Below are 15,770 nucleotides of genomic sequence, written 5' to 3'. Positions count from 1 at the left end.
GTCCCATCCCTGAAAGAGATATACCTGGTGGGACCCAGAAGAAGGGCCTTCTCCGTGGTGGCTCCCTCTCTCAGGAACATCATTCCCCCAGAGGTTAGAATGACCCCTTCTCTAATACTCTTCTGGAAAGCACTGAAGACTTGGTTCTTCCAGTGGGCCTAGGGATCCCAGAGCAGGATGGAGCCCATCAAATGGCTTGTGTGATCTGCTGTTTGTCGGGGCAGGGGATGGGAATTGATGATTTTTTATTTATTTTTTCTCCAGATTTTGTTCCATTGTATTTTATTAATTTATTTGATCCTTTTTGTTAGTTTTTATTGTTTTTTATTTTAAATATGGCTTTACATTCTGTAAGTTGCCTCGAGTCGCCATGGGCGAATAGGCGGCAATATAAATTCAATAAATAAATAAGTAAATAACTTTGTTATCTCCTTACAGGCTCGAATTGAGGAGCTGGAAGAGGAACTTGAGGCAGAACGAGCTGCCAGAGCCAAAGTGGAGAAGCAAAGAGCTGAAGTAGCTCATGAGCTGGAAGAGCTGAGTGAGCGGCTTGAAGAGGCAGGTGGTGCCACAGCCTGCCAAATAGAGCTGAACAAGAAGCGTGAAGCAGAGTTCTTGAAGTTACGCAGGGACCTGGAAGAAGCCACCTTGCAGCATGAGTCAACTGCTGCCACCCTGCGCAAGAAGCATGCAGACTCAGTGGCTGAACTGGGGGAGCAGATTGACAACTTGCAGCGTGTCAAGCAAAAGCTAGAAAAGGAGAAAAGTGAATTAAAGATGGAAGTGGATGATCTAGCTTCCAACCTCGAATACCTCACAAGGAACAAGGTGAATGGTTGAATCATGTGGAATTCTATTAAAACTTATTGTCTGTGTATTAATGGGGAGCAGGGGAGAGTTATTGTGTGGCAAGTGTCTCATATTAGAATTATCAGTATGATGAAGGGTTTATTCCTCCCACAGTTGCTATTTTGGCCTTCGTGTCAACCCTTTGCATTATGCTAGATCTAGCTTTTCTGCTTAGACCAGTCATTTTCAAAGTTGGCAAACTTTTTCAAACAAACCTATGTGGATTTCAACACTCCAAATTCCCCAGCCAACCATGACAGTTGACACAATCTCTTTGGAACTGAAGACATATATAATTCTAATATACTGTATAGGTACTTTTGAAATGTTAAAAAGCATATATTTGATGCAAAAGACAAAGTATTGAGAAAATATGTCTTGACATCTTATCAAGTTTCTAGACTTAAAAGCTATAAAAAAACCCAGTAGACCTGGTAAAAAAGTGTCATAATAGTTAAAAAATCTCAGAATACAGACTGAAAACAGATTTTGGCTCAAGGTATTTTTAGCCAATTTTAGGGCTAACATAAGCAGAGTAAATGTTACAAAACTAGAAATAAACCTTTTTGTTTTTTAAAAACACCAATTGTTATTAATTATACAAATAACAAAACTTATTTTTTCCTAATAAAGAATTGTTATTATAAAAAAGATGACAGTCTTCCCTCAGTTTGGAAATAGAGATCAGATTTATCTAATGCAGAAATCAGATATTATATTTCAATAACTGTTCTTCCCACTTTCTGAATGACTTATCTTCACTTCATTCCAGTAGTTTCTTCACTGATCAGGACTCTGAATGACTGATAGAAAAAAAGCAGTAGCTAACTCTTCTTAGGATGCCTCATGTATTCCAGTTGTGCATTCAGTCAGGAAGCTAACAAACTTGCCATATGAATATAACACTAAAGTCTGAACCATGGAGTAGAATTCTTAATCTAGACTTAATGGATATAAAAAATAAAACCACAGCAGACCTTGATTATTTAATTCTTAGAGAATTCCAGGATGTATCCAAATCTTTTCTTTCTGTTACAGGCAAATGCTGAGAAACTCTGCCGGACATATGAAGATCAGCTAAGTGAAGCCAAATCAAAAGTGGATGAGCTCCAGCGTCAGCTGGCTGAAGTGAGCACCCAGCGTGGGAGACTGCAGACTGAAAGTGGTATGTTGTTACACAAACAAGATCCTGAGAAAAGGCTAAGCTGTCAAATCTATCAGAGTAGTTTTTACCTTTGAATAGCTCCTGTAATGGGTTTCCCCAAGGTGAAATCAATCTAGAAACATAGCATTGATCATTGATATACAGTATTATGACATATGAAGAACGAAAGCTGCTGCAGAACATCGAGGAAATGTGATTTGGTACAAAAAACAAACAGACAAACAAAACAGGGGATTTGTGCAATTCTAGAAATGGGTAGAAGAGGAAATTTCAACCTTTGAAATGATCAAACCTACCTGCTACCTTTTGAAATTATCAAAGATATAGGAATGTTGATGTTTCGTGAATCTATGATTAGCAGTCGTTGCAGAGAAATTTCTGTGTATTGAATTTGAACAGGGTGTATGGTGGAGGTGCTTAGGGGAGAAAGTTGTATAAAATAAGACGGCCATCTTAGCCAGCATGGTTAATATGAAAACTACTGTATTTCATTTAACCTCTGGGAGGGCATATAAATTATCCACATTTGCTGTAATTGTTTTATTAACATTTCTTAATGATTAGCTAAGAAAAGATGAGTTATTAACTGATCTGATGGCATACTCATAAAGGCCAGGATGATAACAGCAAACACGGCAGAGTAACCAAGAACCATGTACAATCTAAGAATAGCTTTGTTTCCATATTAACTAGTTTCACTTTCTTGAAATGATACAACTTTAAGTTTTTCTATTGAACTCACAGAATATCTATTGGAAGTCAGGACCAGTCCTGAAATTTACTGTGTCTATTTTTGATACCAAAGCAAATTGAAAACTATGCGTTATGATCTGATAATGAACAAATTTGACCGTGATATATTCTTTTTTACAAAATCAGGTGAACTTAGTCGGCTCCTTGAAGAGAAAGAATCTCTTATAAACCAGCTGAGTCGGGGCAAAACTTCCTTTACCCAAACCATTGAGGAAATCAAAAGGCAGCTAGAAGAAGAGACCAAGGTGATTATTTAAAGATATAAAGGTTAGGTCTGTGGTAATGAGCAGCTGATTTTCCTGGATTCAGACTGATGTTGGATAACCATTTGTCTGAAGTGGTGTAGGGTTTCCTGCCTAAGCAGGGGGTTGGACTAGAAGACCTCCATGGTCCCTTCCAACTCTGTTATTCTATTCTATTCTATTGCACAATTTTAGGAAGATTTGCAATCTTGCCTTGTCATTTTAAAAATTGTTTTGCATAGCCAAAATTAAGACACTATAGGTTCCGATTGCTTACCACACATGCCCTTATTTTTCTCCTTTGCTGATATCATTCAAATGATGTTAGTGAGTAAGCATGAATAAGCAATTCTTGATGAGACAAAATGACTCTATAAACATTGGACAAATGCCTTCTCATCTCAAAGCCAAGATAAGAATAGTCAAATTTTCATTGATCTGAAAATGTGGAAGGAAAAAAACTCAAGAGTTTAAAAATTATAGTGTTTTTTAAATTGTATGCTTCCCAGAGTCATGTTTTGGGAGATGGGTGTGGAGTGGAGATTTTCTGGAATATACATACACACATACATACATACATACATACATACATTATGGATCTTTGGTTATTCGGGTTTTCTCCTGCGTAAGATTGGAAGTATCTAGGCAACGTTTTGATGAAGTCTCATTCATCATCTTCAGGCTTGTGTCCTCAGCTCTGTGCTTCTCAGGGTGATGTGAGCTTGCAGCTGCTTCTTCCTTTTAACTGCTAGTGGGGGTGTGACTTGATTGGGTGGGGGCTTGGCTGTGTTCTGATTGGGTGGGGGTGTGTTCTCCTTGGTTGGGGGGTTGGCTGTGTTCTGATTGGTTGGGGGGTTGGCCATGTCCTGATTGGCTGGAGGTGTGTTCTGTTCAGGTGGGAAACGTTGCCTAGATACTTCCAATCTTACACGGGAGAAATCCCGAATAACCAAAGATCCACATACAAATACCCGCGAGAACCTCAGAAAACATATATACATTATATATATACAGTCACCTTGTCAGCATATATATATATATACGGGCAGCATATATATCCAATAAATAGGCAGCAGCAAGCCAGGCCACAATACTTGTCAAAATGCATCTATGGGAACATATCAAATCCCATTTTATTTAGCATGGAGAGAGTTGGAAGTATTAACTGCTTGATAAAGGATTGAATTTATTTTGATCCCAACAATTTCCAACTTTTCAGTCCAAGAATGCTTTGGCTCATGCTTTGCAAGCATCCCGCCATGACTGTGACCTTCTGAGGGAGCAGTATGAAGAGGAGGTGGAAGCCAAAGGGGAGCTCCAACGCTCTTTGTCCAAGGCCAATGCTGAAGTGGCCCAGTGGAGGACCAAATACGAAACAGATGCCATCCAGAGGACAGAGGAATTAGAGGAAGCCAAGTGAGTTCCTGTAACAGTCATTCACACTAAATATATTCTCAGACTCAAAATTCTATGATGGAGGGAAGTATTTTGTTACCACAGCGATGCCCATTAACATTTTTGCAGTGAAAGCAGGGGAAAATCCCATATTAGGACTTGTTGTTCCAGGACACCATGCAATGGAAGCAGTAGGGCTTCTGAAGCTTTGCCTTCAGTGCATGGACCAATACCTTCCCTGTCTAATCAGAATGATTGGCAAATTTCAGGAAGAAGCTGGCCATCCGTCTACAAGAGGCAGAGGAGGCTGTGGAAGCAGCCCATGCCAAGTGTTCCTCTCTGGAGAAAACCAAGCATCGTCTTCAGACTGAAATAGAGGATCTGTCCATTGACCTGGAGAGAGCTAACTCAGCTGCTGCTGCTTTGGACAAGAAACAACGTGGTTTTGACAGGATCATTGCTGAGTGGAAACAGAAATATGAGGAAACGCAGGCAGAGCTGGAATCTTCTCAGAAAGAGTCCCGTAGCCTGAGCACAGAACTTTTCAAGCTCAAGAATGCCTACGAAGAGTCCCTGGAGAATCTGGAGACGCTCAAGCGTGAGAACAAGAATCTGCAAGGTATCAATCAACAAGGCTGTATCACTTTTAAATGGCACAGTAAAACTTTTTAAAAATTATCCTTAAGGCAGAAGCAGAAATATAGGACAAGGCCAGAAAATGGAAACAGTTAAAGAAATAAATCAGTTTTCTAATATGCTTCTTCTGTGCCTTTTTGTAAAATAAGACAATGTGCTTATCCATACCTAATTCAGGGTGGCTCAGATTGTTGATTGTTATACATTCAGTTCGAAGTTGTTTATTGCTTGACTGTATGAATTGGCTTTTATACAAGCAGGCAGAAAAAGGTTTAAAACAAAGATAGCTCTTTTTGAGGTGATTTTGAGGATATTTGTTTTCTGAAAAATAGTGGGAAATTGTCCTTTTGCAATTCGAAAGGTTCTAGTCATATTTCTGTGGTACAATTTCATAGGGAAGGCTGCAAAGATGGGATTGGGAGAGGTTGCAGGTGGGTGGCCCATTAAATAAATACATAGATAAAAAATCTATCCCAACCAGTTAATCAGAAAATGAGTAGAAAATTGATTGGCCAGTATTTTTAAAAATTTGTAAGTCTGAGATCAATATTGTAGCTCCATAACACATTGGATAATGTGAGACTGATGTTCTGTTCCCAGATAACCATGTTACCTTGGAACAGTTGCCATCTCTAGATGGGTATAATTCATAGGACTTTAAATAAAAGGAGAAATGCTTTGCAGCCCTTTGAGCAAGTTGTGTGTGCATGAAAATCTTACATTCAACCAACTATATAAGACCAATCCAGCAGATAAACCTAATATTCAGAGTTTTAGAATAAGTATTTTGCTTATTCTTTGATGTGACTTTTGACTGCCTTTTCCTAGACATTAATAATTATTAAGGAAAGAAAAAACACTTAGATATACTAGTTTGGTGATTGTTTAAGTGACTCTATTAATACAAAATGTACAAATACAGGTAGGAATGAATGGTAACATTCTATAAACCAGTGAATAGAGTATAATGTGATCAAAACCTTCTATTACCCCTAATGACATGAGATCACTCTGATCGCATAACTGAGTTTAACCTTATAGGCTAGAAGTTAAATTTGATTTTGAATATAGTAGAGAATGCAAACAATAGGTGGGAGTTATCCAGGTTTCCAGTCTAAAAATAAATGTATAATATCTGCCTTGGTCTCTTCAGAGGAGATAATGGACTTAACTGATCAAATTAGTATGAGTGGAAAAACCATCCATGAACTTGAGAAACTGAAGAAAGGTTTGGAGACTGAAAAGAATGACATCCAAGCAGCCTTAGAGGAAGCTGAGGTAAGCTCTTGAATTATTGTGGTAAGCCTTGTTATTATTTAAACTTGACATATCAGCAGGCATTATGCTTTACTTGCTTTGGATTTAACATATTGAATGTATTCAGTGCAGCTATCTGTAAACTGTGGATTATGATTTAACACAGTATGTGAACCAGCTTGTTGTGCCATAGTCAATAAATATTTAAATGTGATCTGTATACCAAGCAATATGAGTAGTATCCAAATCACTTCCCAAGTACAATGGAGGTGGCAAAGAATTGGATGTGAAGGGAATAGTGTAACACGAGGTAAAGATGGAGTAGGAATTGGCGGAACTATGAAAGAGAATATTGGCTTGGTATAAACATAATGAAGAATAAGTGGCTTGCTTTTACATGAGCCAGTTTGTTCAGCAAATCATGATTTGAAAAAAAGATAATGGTTTAAGTAGAGAAATTATCCAATAAGACCTGTAACAGACCCTCTTCCTGTTTGTCCCAATCTGGCTGTTGCCTTTTGCTACTTGCTCCATGTGTCTTTGATGCAGTATTTAAAACCCAATAAATAAAATTACAGTAGGAGCAGGCCATTTATCTGGATCTGACATGGCATCTAGAGCTCCGAAAAATGTATTTCCAGATTTTCCACAAAGATCTCCTAATGCCTAAGAACTATTGAATATTATAAAGATGTTTGTCTAATCCACAAATAAGTAATATGGTGTACAGTTGTTTGGACTTTAATTTTAATTTAATTTTCATCAATCACAACCACAGCTTTGTCAATGGAAGCCATTATGAGAATTGATCTCTTTAAAAAATAGGAAAAAAATTAAAAAGGAGGACAATGATCAGAAATGTTGATAGTAATCCACAATCAGGATTTAGCACATTGAAGGGAAGTGAACTTTATCACTATTTATATTTCTGTGATTTAAGGGAGCCCTGGAACATGAGGAGAGCAAGACCCTGCGTATCCAGCTGGAGCTGTCCCAGATCAAAGCTGATGTTGATAGGAAACTGGCAGAGAAAGATGAAGAGTTTGAAAATTTAAGGTAGAAATATGACACATTGGAGAATCTGTTATATACATTATGGGATGAATTGTAGTGGTATTATCTTCTTCTGAGATTTTCATGACAAGTGAGGAAATCTACTCTCAGAGGCACTGTTGAAAAAGCAAGGCCACATTGATGGTTCCGTGTGACTGGGCTAATGAATTAAGTCATCATCTTCTTTTAACGACTCCATAATCCCTTGCTAGGTGGAGCCTGGGCAACTGAATGGAGCTGAGTGTTTACTGGCCGGATGCCCTTCCTGTCACCAATGTGGAGTTTTGTTCAGCAGATATATTTTCATTGTGCCCAGAGAGAGAAATATCTGCCTCTACCTAGGATCGAACTCACAGCCACCTGATTGTGAGGCGAGAGCTCCAACTCTAGGCCACCGTTCCACTTGGACTAATGAATTAAGTGCCGCACACTAAAACCCTTTCCTTTTTTCTTCCAGGCGTAATCATCAGAGAGCCATGGATTCTATGCAGGCCTCATTGGATGCTGAAGCCAAAGCCAGAAATGAGGCTGTCAGGTTACGAAAGAAAATGGAAGGAGATCTCAATGAGATGGAGATCCAGCTGAGTCATGCCAATCGCCAGGCTGCTGAGTCTCAGAAACTGGTTCGGCAGCTCCAATCCCAATTGAAGGTCTGTCTTAATCATTTCTCAAGTAAACGTAGTCTATCAGCCAGCTGGGGCGCTCTTTCCCAATCTTCTCAATGATTATCACTTTATATTAAAAGGTGGCAGTTTTATTTGAAAGTATCATGTGTTATTATTTTTCTGTCCTTAGGGGCTGCAGAAAATGCAAAGCATTGTGCAGTGATAGCCACCTGTGGGATAGAGCTAAAACTGTTAGCATTTTTTCCCCTGTGGGGAATTAGTTGCTCCCCTCAGACTGGATTTATTAGCTAGGAACTTAATGCACTGTTAAGAATGTTATTTTAGTCCCAAGAAGCTAAGTGCAATAGAAGGTCAGGAGTTTGTCATGAGGTAGTGTGATTTTGGGACACTCTGGTGTCTGGAAATCTTCATATGGCCCATAGGCTGCTCACCATCTTTCTTTGTGTTCACTATTGGGAATCATTGTTTGACATCTTTAGTGGTTTAGTGCAGAATGTTTATTTTTTTCTTGTGTTAAAACTGACTTCCCTTGATACGACCCCCAGGATTTGCAGATTGAACTGGATGACACTCTACGCTATAACGATGATCTGAAGGAGCAGGCAGGTGCCTTGGAGAGGCGAAACAACCTATTGCTGGCTGAAGTGGAAGAGCTGCGGGCATCCTTGGAACAGGCAGAACGTGGAAGGAAATTGGCTGAACAGGAACTGATAGAGGCAACAGAAAGAGTCAATCTATTACACACCCAGGTGAGCTGGAGAATGTAATTTCAAGCAGGAATAACTATTAGAATCAGTTTGAGATAGGAAGCAAAAGTGGGAGCATTTTCATGGTTTACTGTTCTCTTCCCAACCAGAACACAAGCCTAATTAATCAGAAAAAGAAGATGGAGACAGACATTTCACAGCTGAGCACTGAAGTGGAAGAAGCAGTGCAAGAATGTCGAAATGCTGAAGAAAAGGCTAAAAAAGCCATCACTGATGTAAGAGCAGGGGTGGGGATATTGCAAGGGCTAAACTGATTTTTCATATAGGTCTTTAATGATGTGGCAGTTTCCTTCCCCAGTGTTTCCCACAATTCTCTTCTATGGAGCTTAATAGCAAATACTCAATGACAATGGGTATTTGAGTAGCATCTAGCAACTTTTGTTGATGGGGGAATACCTGGCAGCAGGATCAGATACTACTGACCTTGTAAGCCAGCTTATCTCAAGCTAGTTGCCCTCCAGATAAGTTAACTGTAATTTTCATAATCAGTCACAGTAGCTGGTTTTAATGCTACATACATGTTTTGGCTGTTGTCCCTATCAGGCAGCCATGATGGCAGAGGAACTGAAGAAAGAGCAAGATACAAGTGCCCATCTGGAACGGATGAAAAAAAATATGGAACAGACCATCAAAGACCTACAAATGAGGCTGGATGAAGCCGAGCAGATTGCCCTTAAAGGGGGCAAGAAGCAGATTCAGAAACTGGAAGCCAGAGTTAGTATTTTAGAGAATATCTATTTTTTTCTGGCAAGAATCTAATTTCTTGAGGATTATGTGGCCAGTGTTCCCAATAAAGCTAGACATGATGGGTTATTCAAAGTTTGGATTCGGTGAGATCTGAAACCATTTAAAGTTAAATAAAATCTTAGGCTCTGCTGGTGCAGAGGCAATAATCCATCATGTTGTATTCCATTAATATCCTATGGAGCTTTCCAGTGCTTTGTGAAGCATTACAAACAATATAGTTCTTTGTTTTCTGAGCCAAGTAAGAAGGCAAAATAACTTAATTGTACTGTTTGGTCTTATTCAGGTACGAGAACTAGAAGGTGACTTGGATTTAGAACAGAAGAAGAATGCAGAGAGTCAGAAGGGCATTCGCAAGTATGAGCGAAGAGTCAAAGAACTGACTTATCAGGTACAAGTTTCATAACCTTCATGTTGAATCCTCAGATCCATTTTCATTAACACATAGGGTGAAACCAACAAAAACATTCATTATACAAAAGTGAAATTTCCCTTTTTGCTTGCAGATTGTCTCACCATTTTAGCAGTAATTCAAAGTTCTTCCGAAGATAGCAAACACCAAGATTGTTTCATTTGGAGTGAGAGCAAGAACTATTGTCCTCTAATTTGGATTTGTGATTTTATTCCATAGACAAAAGTGATGGGCATCATATCATCACTTTGGCTACGTGGTTATCAGTTGGTTTACACAGCAAACAAGATAAATTCTCCTTTAAAGCTATTGACCAAAACACCTAATTTTGAATAAATAGTACAAGAAACCAAGATTTAGGCTAGAGATCTTTCACAAAATTCCCTTATTGTATCCCCAAATCAAATTGAAATTTTCCCATGTCACCTTCTCTAGTACATTCCTATCAATTAAAGAAAAGCTCAGAAAATAGGAATCAAATGATAGGAATCAAAGTTGAACACTTTGCTCAAAATGGCACCTATGTATCTATAATAAATCAAGAAGGGGAAGGACATATTTCCAACAAGTGAAAGGACACTTCAGAAGTTTCTTCTAAGGAATATGAGTAGAATCTCAGTTTAGCTGCTCAATTAGAGGGAGGGTATATCTATTAAATCCAACTACTTGTTAAATTTGTTACGTTAAATCCAAATGTACATCATTTGAATAAATTTATTTATGTAAATACATAACTGATGTAAATTACATCATTTGCAATAAAACAAAACCTCAATTTGATGAATGAGAGGGGGTGGAGTTGAATTTTTTTTAAAATGTATTATTTTGGAAATCTGCTAAACCGGGGTCCACTAAATCAAGTTTATCAGAAAACTCACACTTTTATAGCCATGTGGTAGTAGTAACATATATGGGATAAACCAAATATCTTATTATTACATTTCAGACTGAAGAGGACCGGAAGAACCTGGCACGAATGCAGGAATTGATTGACAAGTTGCAGAGCAAAGTCAAGAGCTACAAGCGTCAGTTTGAAGAGGCAGTAAGTATGAATCTGCATAGGGGATTCCAGCATTTTAAAAGGCATCAGAATGCTAGACCAACTCCCTTGGATTTACACCTTCTCTCTCTGAATTATAGAGGCATTAGTTTCCCTACTACCATCGAAAATGTGCCAAACTTTTTTTGTGTCTAGAACATTGTTTGCCATAATTCCCGTCATTCAGTGCAGCCAAGAATCTTTCTCATATCTCGTTCCGCTACTTCAAATTCCATCTTCTATTCATAGGAGCAACAAGCCAACTCCAACCTGGTCAAGTACCGCAAAGTGCAACATGAGCTTGATGATGCTGAGGAACGAGCAGATATTGCAGAGACACAAGTGAACAAGCTGCGTTCTCGCACTAGGGAAGTTACTCTGAAGGTGAGAACAATATTGCCTGAGGTAAAGCATGGTAATTATCTCATCAGTCTAATTCTTTAATGGATAAACTGTTGGGGAATACACATTAGCTCTTCATGTGATGTCATTTCATTGGCTTCACTAAAGGCTACTCAGCCATAATCGATGTATAACTCAGGGAATAGATAGGAAAGATGGCTGAGACATTGGGCATGAGAAAGATTAATGTGTTCTCTGTTTTTGCTTGCTTAGATAAAAATAATTCTTTGTCTCGAAGCATGAAAACATAATGTATCACAGACTGGGTTTGAGCTTTCAACAATGTAATGTGTAATCAGAATACAATAATTATAAACACCATTGTATTCTGATGTGGAAAATCCAAGGCACAAAACAACAGAAAACACTTTTCATGAAAGAGGGAGATGGGGCTCTGAGAAGCTATCTGTAGCAATCAAATTTGATAGTAACCTTTTTTTTATTATTGTTAACAGTATGAAGAATAAGAAACTCCAGTATAACATCTCTTCGATGAATATGTCTTTGGAATGAATATGTCTATGTAATGGCTGCAACAGTCATTTCTGTCTCTGTATTGAATAAATAAAGTCTAATGCTCATGACAGAAAGTGTGTAACTTCTTTTGAGAATATTCAACTGTAGAATGTCTTCCTGTTTTTGTAAATGGAAATTTTGTGTTACATCTTATTTACAGACAAACCTCAAATGTGGAAAGAGTCCTGCAGCATCTTTTGAGACTAACATTATTTAAGGAATAAGTATAACCCTAACCCTAAAATGAAGCATTTTATGACGTCCATAAAAAAATTAATCTCCAGTGTAACCAGACTTTCAGAATTTGGCTATCACAGCCTAACACAACTCCCTTGCTACAATGATGAACATTCAACAGTCTCGGAGACCTGCTGCAATAAATTCCTGATTGATTTACCTTTTTACAAACAAGCTCAAACTGCAGTTCTTTGAATGATATTTCTCGAGACATTTTAAAATAGAATTCTTTATTCCATTTAATACATTTATGTTGTGTTAGTAAGTATTAAACTGGGCAGCATGAACATTAATTTGTGTGAAGTAATTAAAATGGCCAGAAACATTTGCTGGCTAGGGGAGTCACCTTTCTGCCACAAAACAGTTCCATTCTTTCAGCGGTTTCCCATTTTTTTACAGCCACATTTAAATTTGATTTGTCAGCTATTACTCCTTGACGCAATTTACAGCAATTTAGTTGCTCATCATACACAAAGAAGATCTAAAGCAGGAGCTGTGGAAGAGGAACATGGGCACTCAGGTTTCCCTGCAAGGAACCAAAAGGCCAATAATACACCCTGAGCCAAAACCTCCAACCCAACTCTTTGGAATTGACTACTTGAAAAGCCAGAAATAAATGCACAGCATGATAGTAAATCATCCTCAAAGTAGCTAAGTATTTATTTTAAGTGAGAGCAGTCTCACTGAAAGCCAAATTGATTAGTAAAAAGGATGGTCTTCCAAAGGCAAGGCATATGTATGAATTAGGTACTTAGAATTCATTTTTGTAGACTATGGCCATACTGTGCTGATGTTTCAATTCTAATCAAAAGGAACCCACAGGAATCTGAGTCTTTATTCTACATTTTTACTGCAATTACAGAGTCACTACAATGACCTAGGGTGAGGATTTCGTAGAAGCAACTGACTCTCTCAAAACTTGTCCCAAACTGAAGTCTTGAATGACATTCTCCAAAGGCATCAGATGTATAACAGAGTACAGGGCCACTTGGGGAAGTCAGTTCAAACATATCCTTAAGAGATTTCTTAAAAGCAAGATACATGATTTACTCCAAAGTTTCCATTTTATTTCTGACAAGCCATAAAGGATAAAACAATAGGGATAACCTTAATAAAGTGCTGTTTTGTTCAGGTAATAGATTCACAATTAGACAATTATTGAGCAGTCAGCCTTTCTTGACAGGGCTCTTAGCATTAAAAAAAGTGGACGCTGTTTTTGTCCCCAGTAAATACCTAAATAATTTTGTATGCAAAACAACCACAAGAGATCTGTTGTTTCTATTACTTTTGCCTAAAAATAAGGTGCAATAGCGCGTGCAGAGCAAATGTGAATGGGGGAATAGCTGATCAACTATATCTTACTTTCAAGTATAGTAGGTTTCATGGAGATGTCTTGCTATTACGTTTCTAATGGCCAATTCTTTATCTTTTGAAGGATAAATTTTAACAGAATACAACCAAGATATCTTCTTAATATTTTTAACTTGAGGCTTTTCAGGGATCTATTCTGTTTAAGGTAAAATGCTATAAAATTGTAAAGGCATACACAAGAATAGTTGAAAGTTAAGGACAAAAAGGGCTGTTCTAATCCTTCAAACATTCCATAAAGTGCCTGAGCACGATGTTGTAATGAAGATTTTATTAAAAAAAAGTTTCTGGAATCAAACAACAGATGTCTTCCAACTAACTTGCTTAAACACTGGCAGTTACAAGAGCAAATTCCATATTTACTGAATAATTCACCCCATATAAAATACAAGTATCAGTAGTAGACTAGACAACTTCCAGTTACTATTACACATTAGGAACAATATATTATATATATATATATTGTTCTGGTGTTTGGGCACATACACATCAGAATGGATGGTGCTAATTCTTTCATTTTAGCTGGTGCCTCTGTTTCCAGAGGGCAAATTAGTACACCTTTCTGTTCAACAGTAGGTTTTATATTCAGCAAAAGCAATACAGGACTGTGGAAGAAGGCTCCATCTGCATTATTAACAAAATGGCCGGGCTGCAGAATTTAGAGGAAAAAAAAAATCTATAAATTTTTAATTTATTTGTTCTTCTCTTTTTTGTGTATTAGATTTACAAATACAATCACATGGAACAATAAAAAGAAAAGAAAAAGGAGATGAAAAGGAAAGCATTGTAAAATTGGTTAAAATGTTTCAAACATATTTTGATATAAATCTATATATTAGGCTAATATTTAATGTTTTTATGATTGGTTAATTTCACGTTTCTTAGATCAGGCAAAAATTAGTGTATTTTTTATTTACAATTTGATTCATACTGATTAGTGTTCTTAATTATTTCATAAAAAGCTAACTTTAATATTCTGAAAAATATACATAGATTTATATCAATATCATCTGGAAATTTATTTGGTTAATTTTACAAGGCTCGTAAGTAAAATCTTTCCATTTCCTTTGTGTTCTTTTTATTCTTCCTTGTTTTTCCACTGACTCTATCTGTAAACCTAATAAACAAGCAAGCAAACAAATAAAGCCAGGAAAAAAAAGCCAACTATTCCATCACTGCAATATATACCTGTTCTAGACAGCACTGTAAAAGTCCATTGAAGACAAATCCACAGGCCAGAGAGAGATACTTCTGGATGCAATAATACAGTGAACCAAAGAGGAGAATGGGACAGTTTAGTAGGAAACATTTCTAAAATCATTTGCATAGACAAAAGTGTCTATGAAAAAGGACACACCATTATTTTTACGTATTTAAAAGTGAATTGTACACACGATCCTCTTGAAATGCAAACAAAAGAAAACGATGTGAAAAATTAGGAGTCAACTTTTTATGATGGCTGGTGTACCTTAGGTGTGCTCATAAAACCAGCTTGTTTCAATGACTTGGGAAATTACCTCTCCTTTTAACTTCTAATTTGGGTTACCAGAAGGAAAATCAGAGCTAACCCTTGCATATTGAAAAGATCCCACCTACCAAGCTCAAAGGCATCTAGTCATAACAAGCATGGATAAGTGGACCTTTTTGCAGACAATTCCAAACAGGATGCAGATTTCCCTGAATATGTGATACGTTTCAAGTTTGTGAAATCCTGCTCTTTAAAGAGGGCGGTGGGACAAGGGGAGAAAATACATTTAAGATAGTATTAATCCATAGTTCCAAGTTTGTGCACACAGCATATCCCTGAAAATCCAACATCTGCAAGATTCCCTCTGAGGTATTGTCCACTGGAAGTGAGAACCGGTCCAGTTATTCTTCGCTGAAGTCTCTGTCAATCTCCATGTACGCCTCATCAATGTAGCTAACTATGGCACAAGGTGATGTCCGATCCGTACTAAGCAGAACAGACACAGTCTCTTTCCAATAGGAAAAACTAATACATGAACTCTGTAAAGGGAAAAGAAAGAAAAGTAAGCATAAACCAAACAAATGTCTCTTGAATATGGCTCGCTAGTAGTAGAAATGGGGTTCTATATGGGATTGCTCTTGAAAAGCATCTGGAAGCTTCAGCTAGTTCAAAATATGGCAGCCCACCTAGTTTTATGCAAATCTAGATTTGCACATGTGCCAGCTCTCTTGCAGGAACTGCATGGATTGTTGATTTGCTTCTGGATCCAATTCAAGGTGCTGGTTTTAAAGACCTACTCGGCTTGGGGTCGAAATTATTTGAAGGACTATATTTTTCCAAT

The 15,770-nt window shown here is 37.6% G+C and overlaps 2 protein-coding genes across 4 annotated transcripts in view; one reads left to right on the top strand and one right to left on the bottom strand.

The window, feature by feature from the left end:
• MYH7B (myosin heavy chain 7B) overlaps positions 1-11,930 on the top strand; it is a 49,088-nt gene extending 37,158 nt beyond the window's left edge. For all 3 annotated transcript variants that reach the window (XM_026697652.2, XM_087929171.1, XM_087929170.1), the window contains 15 exons: positions 439-828; positions 1,888-2,014; positions 2,894-3,012; positions 4,229-4,425; positions 4,674-5,023; positions 6,194-6,318; positions 7,238-7,353; positions 7,808-8,000; positions 8,522-8,725; positions 8,833-8,958; positions 9,287-9,457; positions 9,774-9,878; positions 10,846-10,941; positions 11,188-11,322; positions 11,796-11,930. In XM_026697652.2, the coding sequence (XP_026553437.1) occupies positions 439-828; positions 1,888-2,014; positions 2,894-3,012; positions 4,229-4,425; positions 4,674-5,023; positions 6,194-6,318; positions 7,238-7,353; positions 7,808-8,000; positions 8,522-8,725; positions 8,833-8,958; positions 9,287-9,457; positions 9,774-9,878; positions 10,846-10,941; positions 11,188-11,322; positions 11,796-11,807 (2,466 nt within the window). In that variant the 3' untranslated portion in view covers positions 11,808-11,930. The remainder of the gene's footprint in view (positions 1-438; positions 829-1,887; positions 2,015-2,893; positions 3,013-4,228; positions 4,426-4,673; positions 5,024-6,193; positions 6,319-7,237; positions 7,354-7,807; positions 8,001-8,521; positions 8,726-8,832; positions 8,959-9,286; positions 9,458-9,773; positions 9,879-10,845; positions 10,942-11,187; positions 11,323-11,795) is intronic.
• A 376-nt stretch (positions 11,931-12,306) lies between these two features.
• TRPC4AP (transient receptor potential cation channel subfamily C member 4 associated protein) overlaps positions 12,307-15,770 on the bottom strand; it is a 36,096-nt gene continuing 32,632 nt past the window's right edge. The window contains exon 19 of the mRNA XM_026697655.2: positions 12,307-15,468. Coding sequence (XP_026553440.1) covers positions 15,331-15,468 — 138 coding nt within the window. The 3' untranslated portion in view covers positions 12,307-15,330. The remainder of the gene's footprint in view (positions 15,469-15,770) is intronic.

This window comes from Pseudonaja textilis, chromosome 3 (genome assembly GCF_049901715.1).
Source record: "Pseudonaja textilis isolate UNSWEBS1 chromosome 3, rPseTex1.2, whole genome shotgun sequence".
Lineage (NCBI taxonomy): Eukaryota > Metazoa > Chordata > Lepidosauria > Squamata > Elapidae > Pseudonaja > Pseudonaja textilis.
This window is presented reverse-complemented; position numbering and strand designations above follow the sequence as displayed.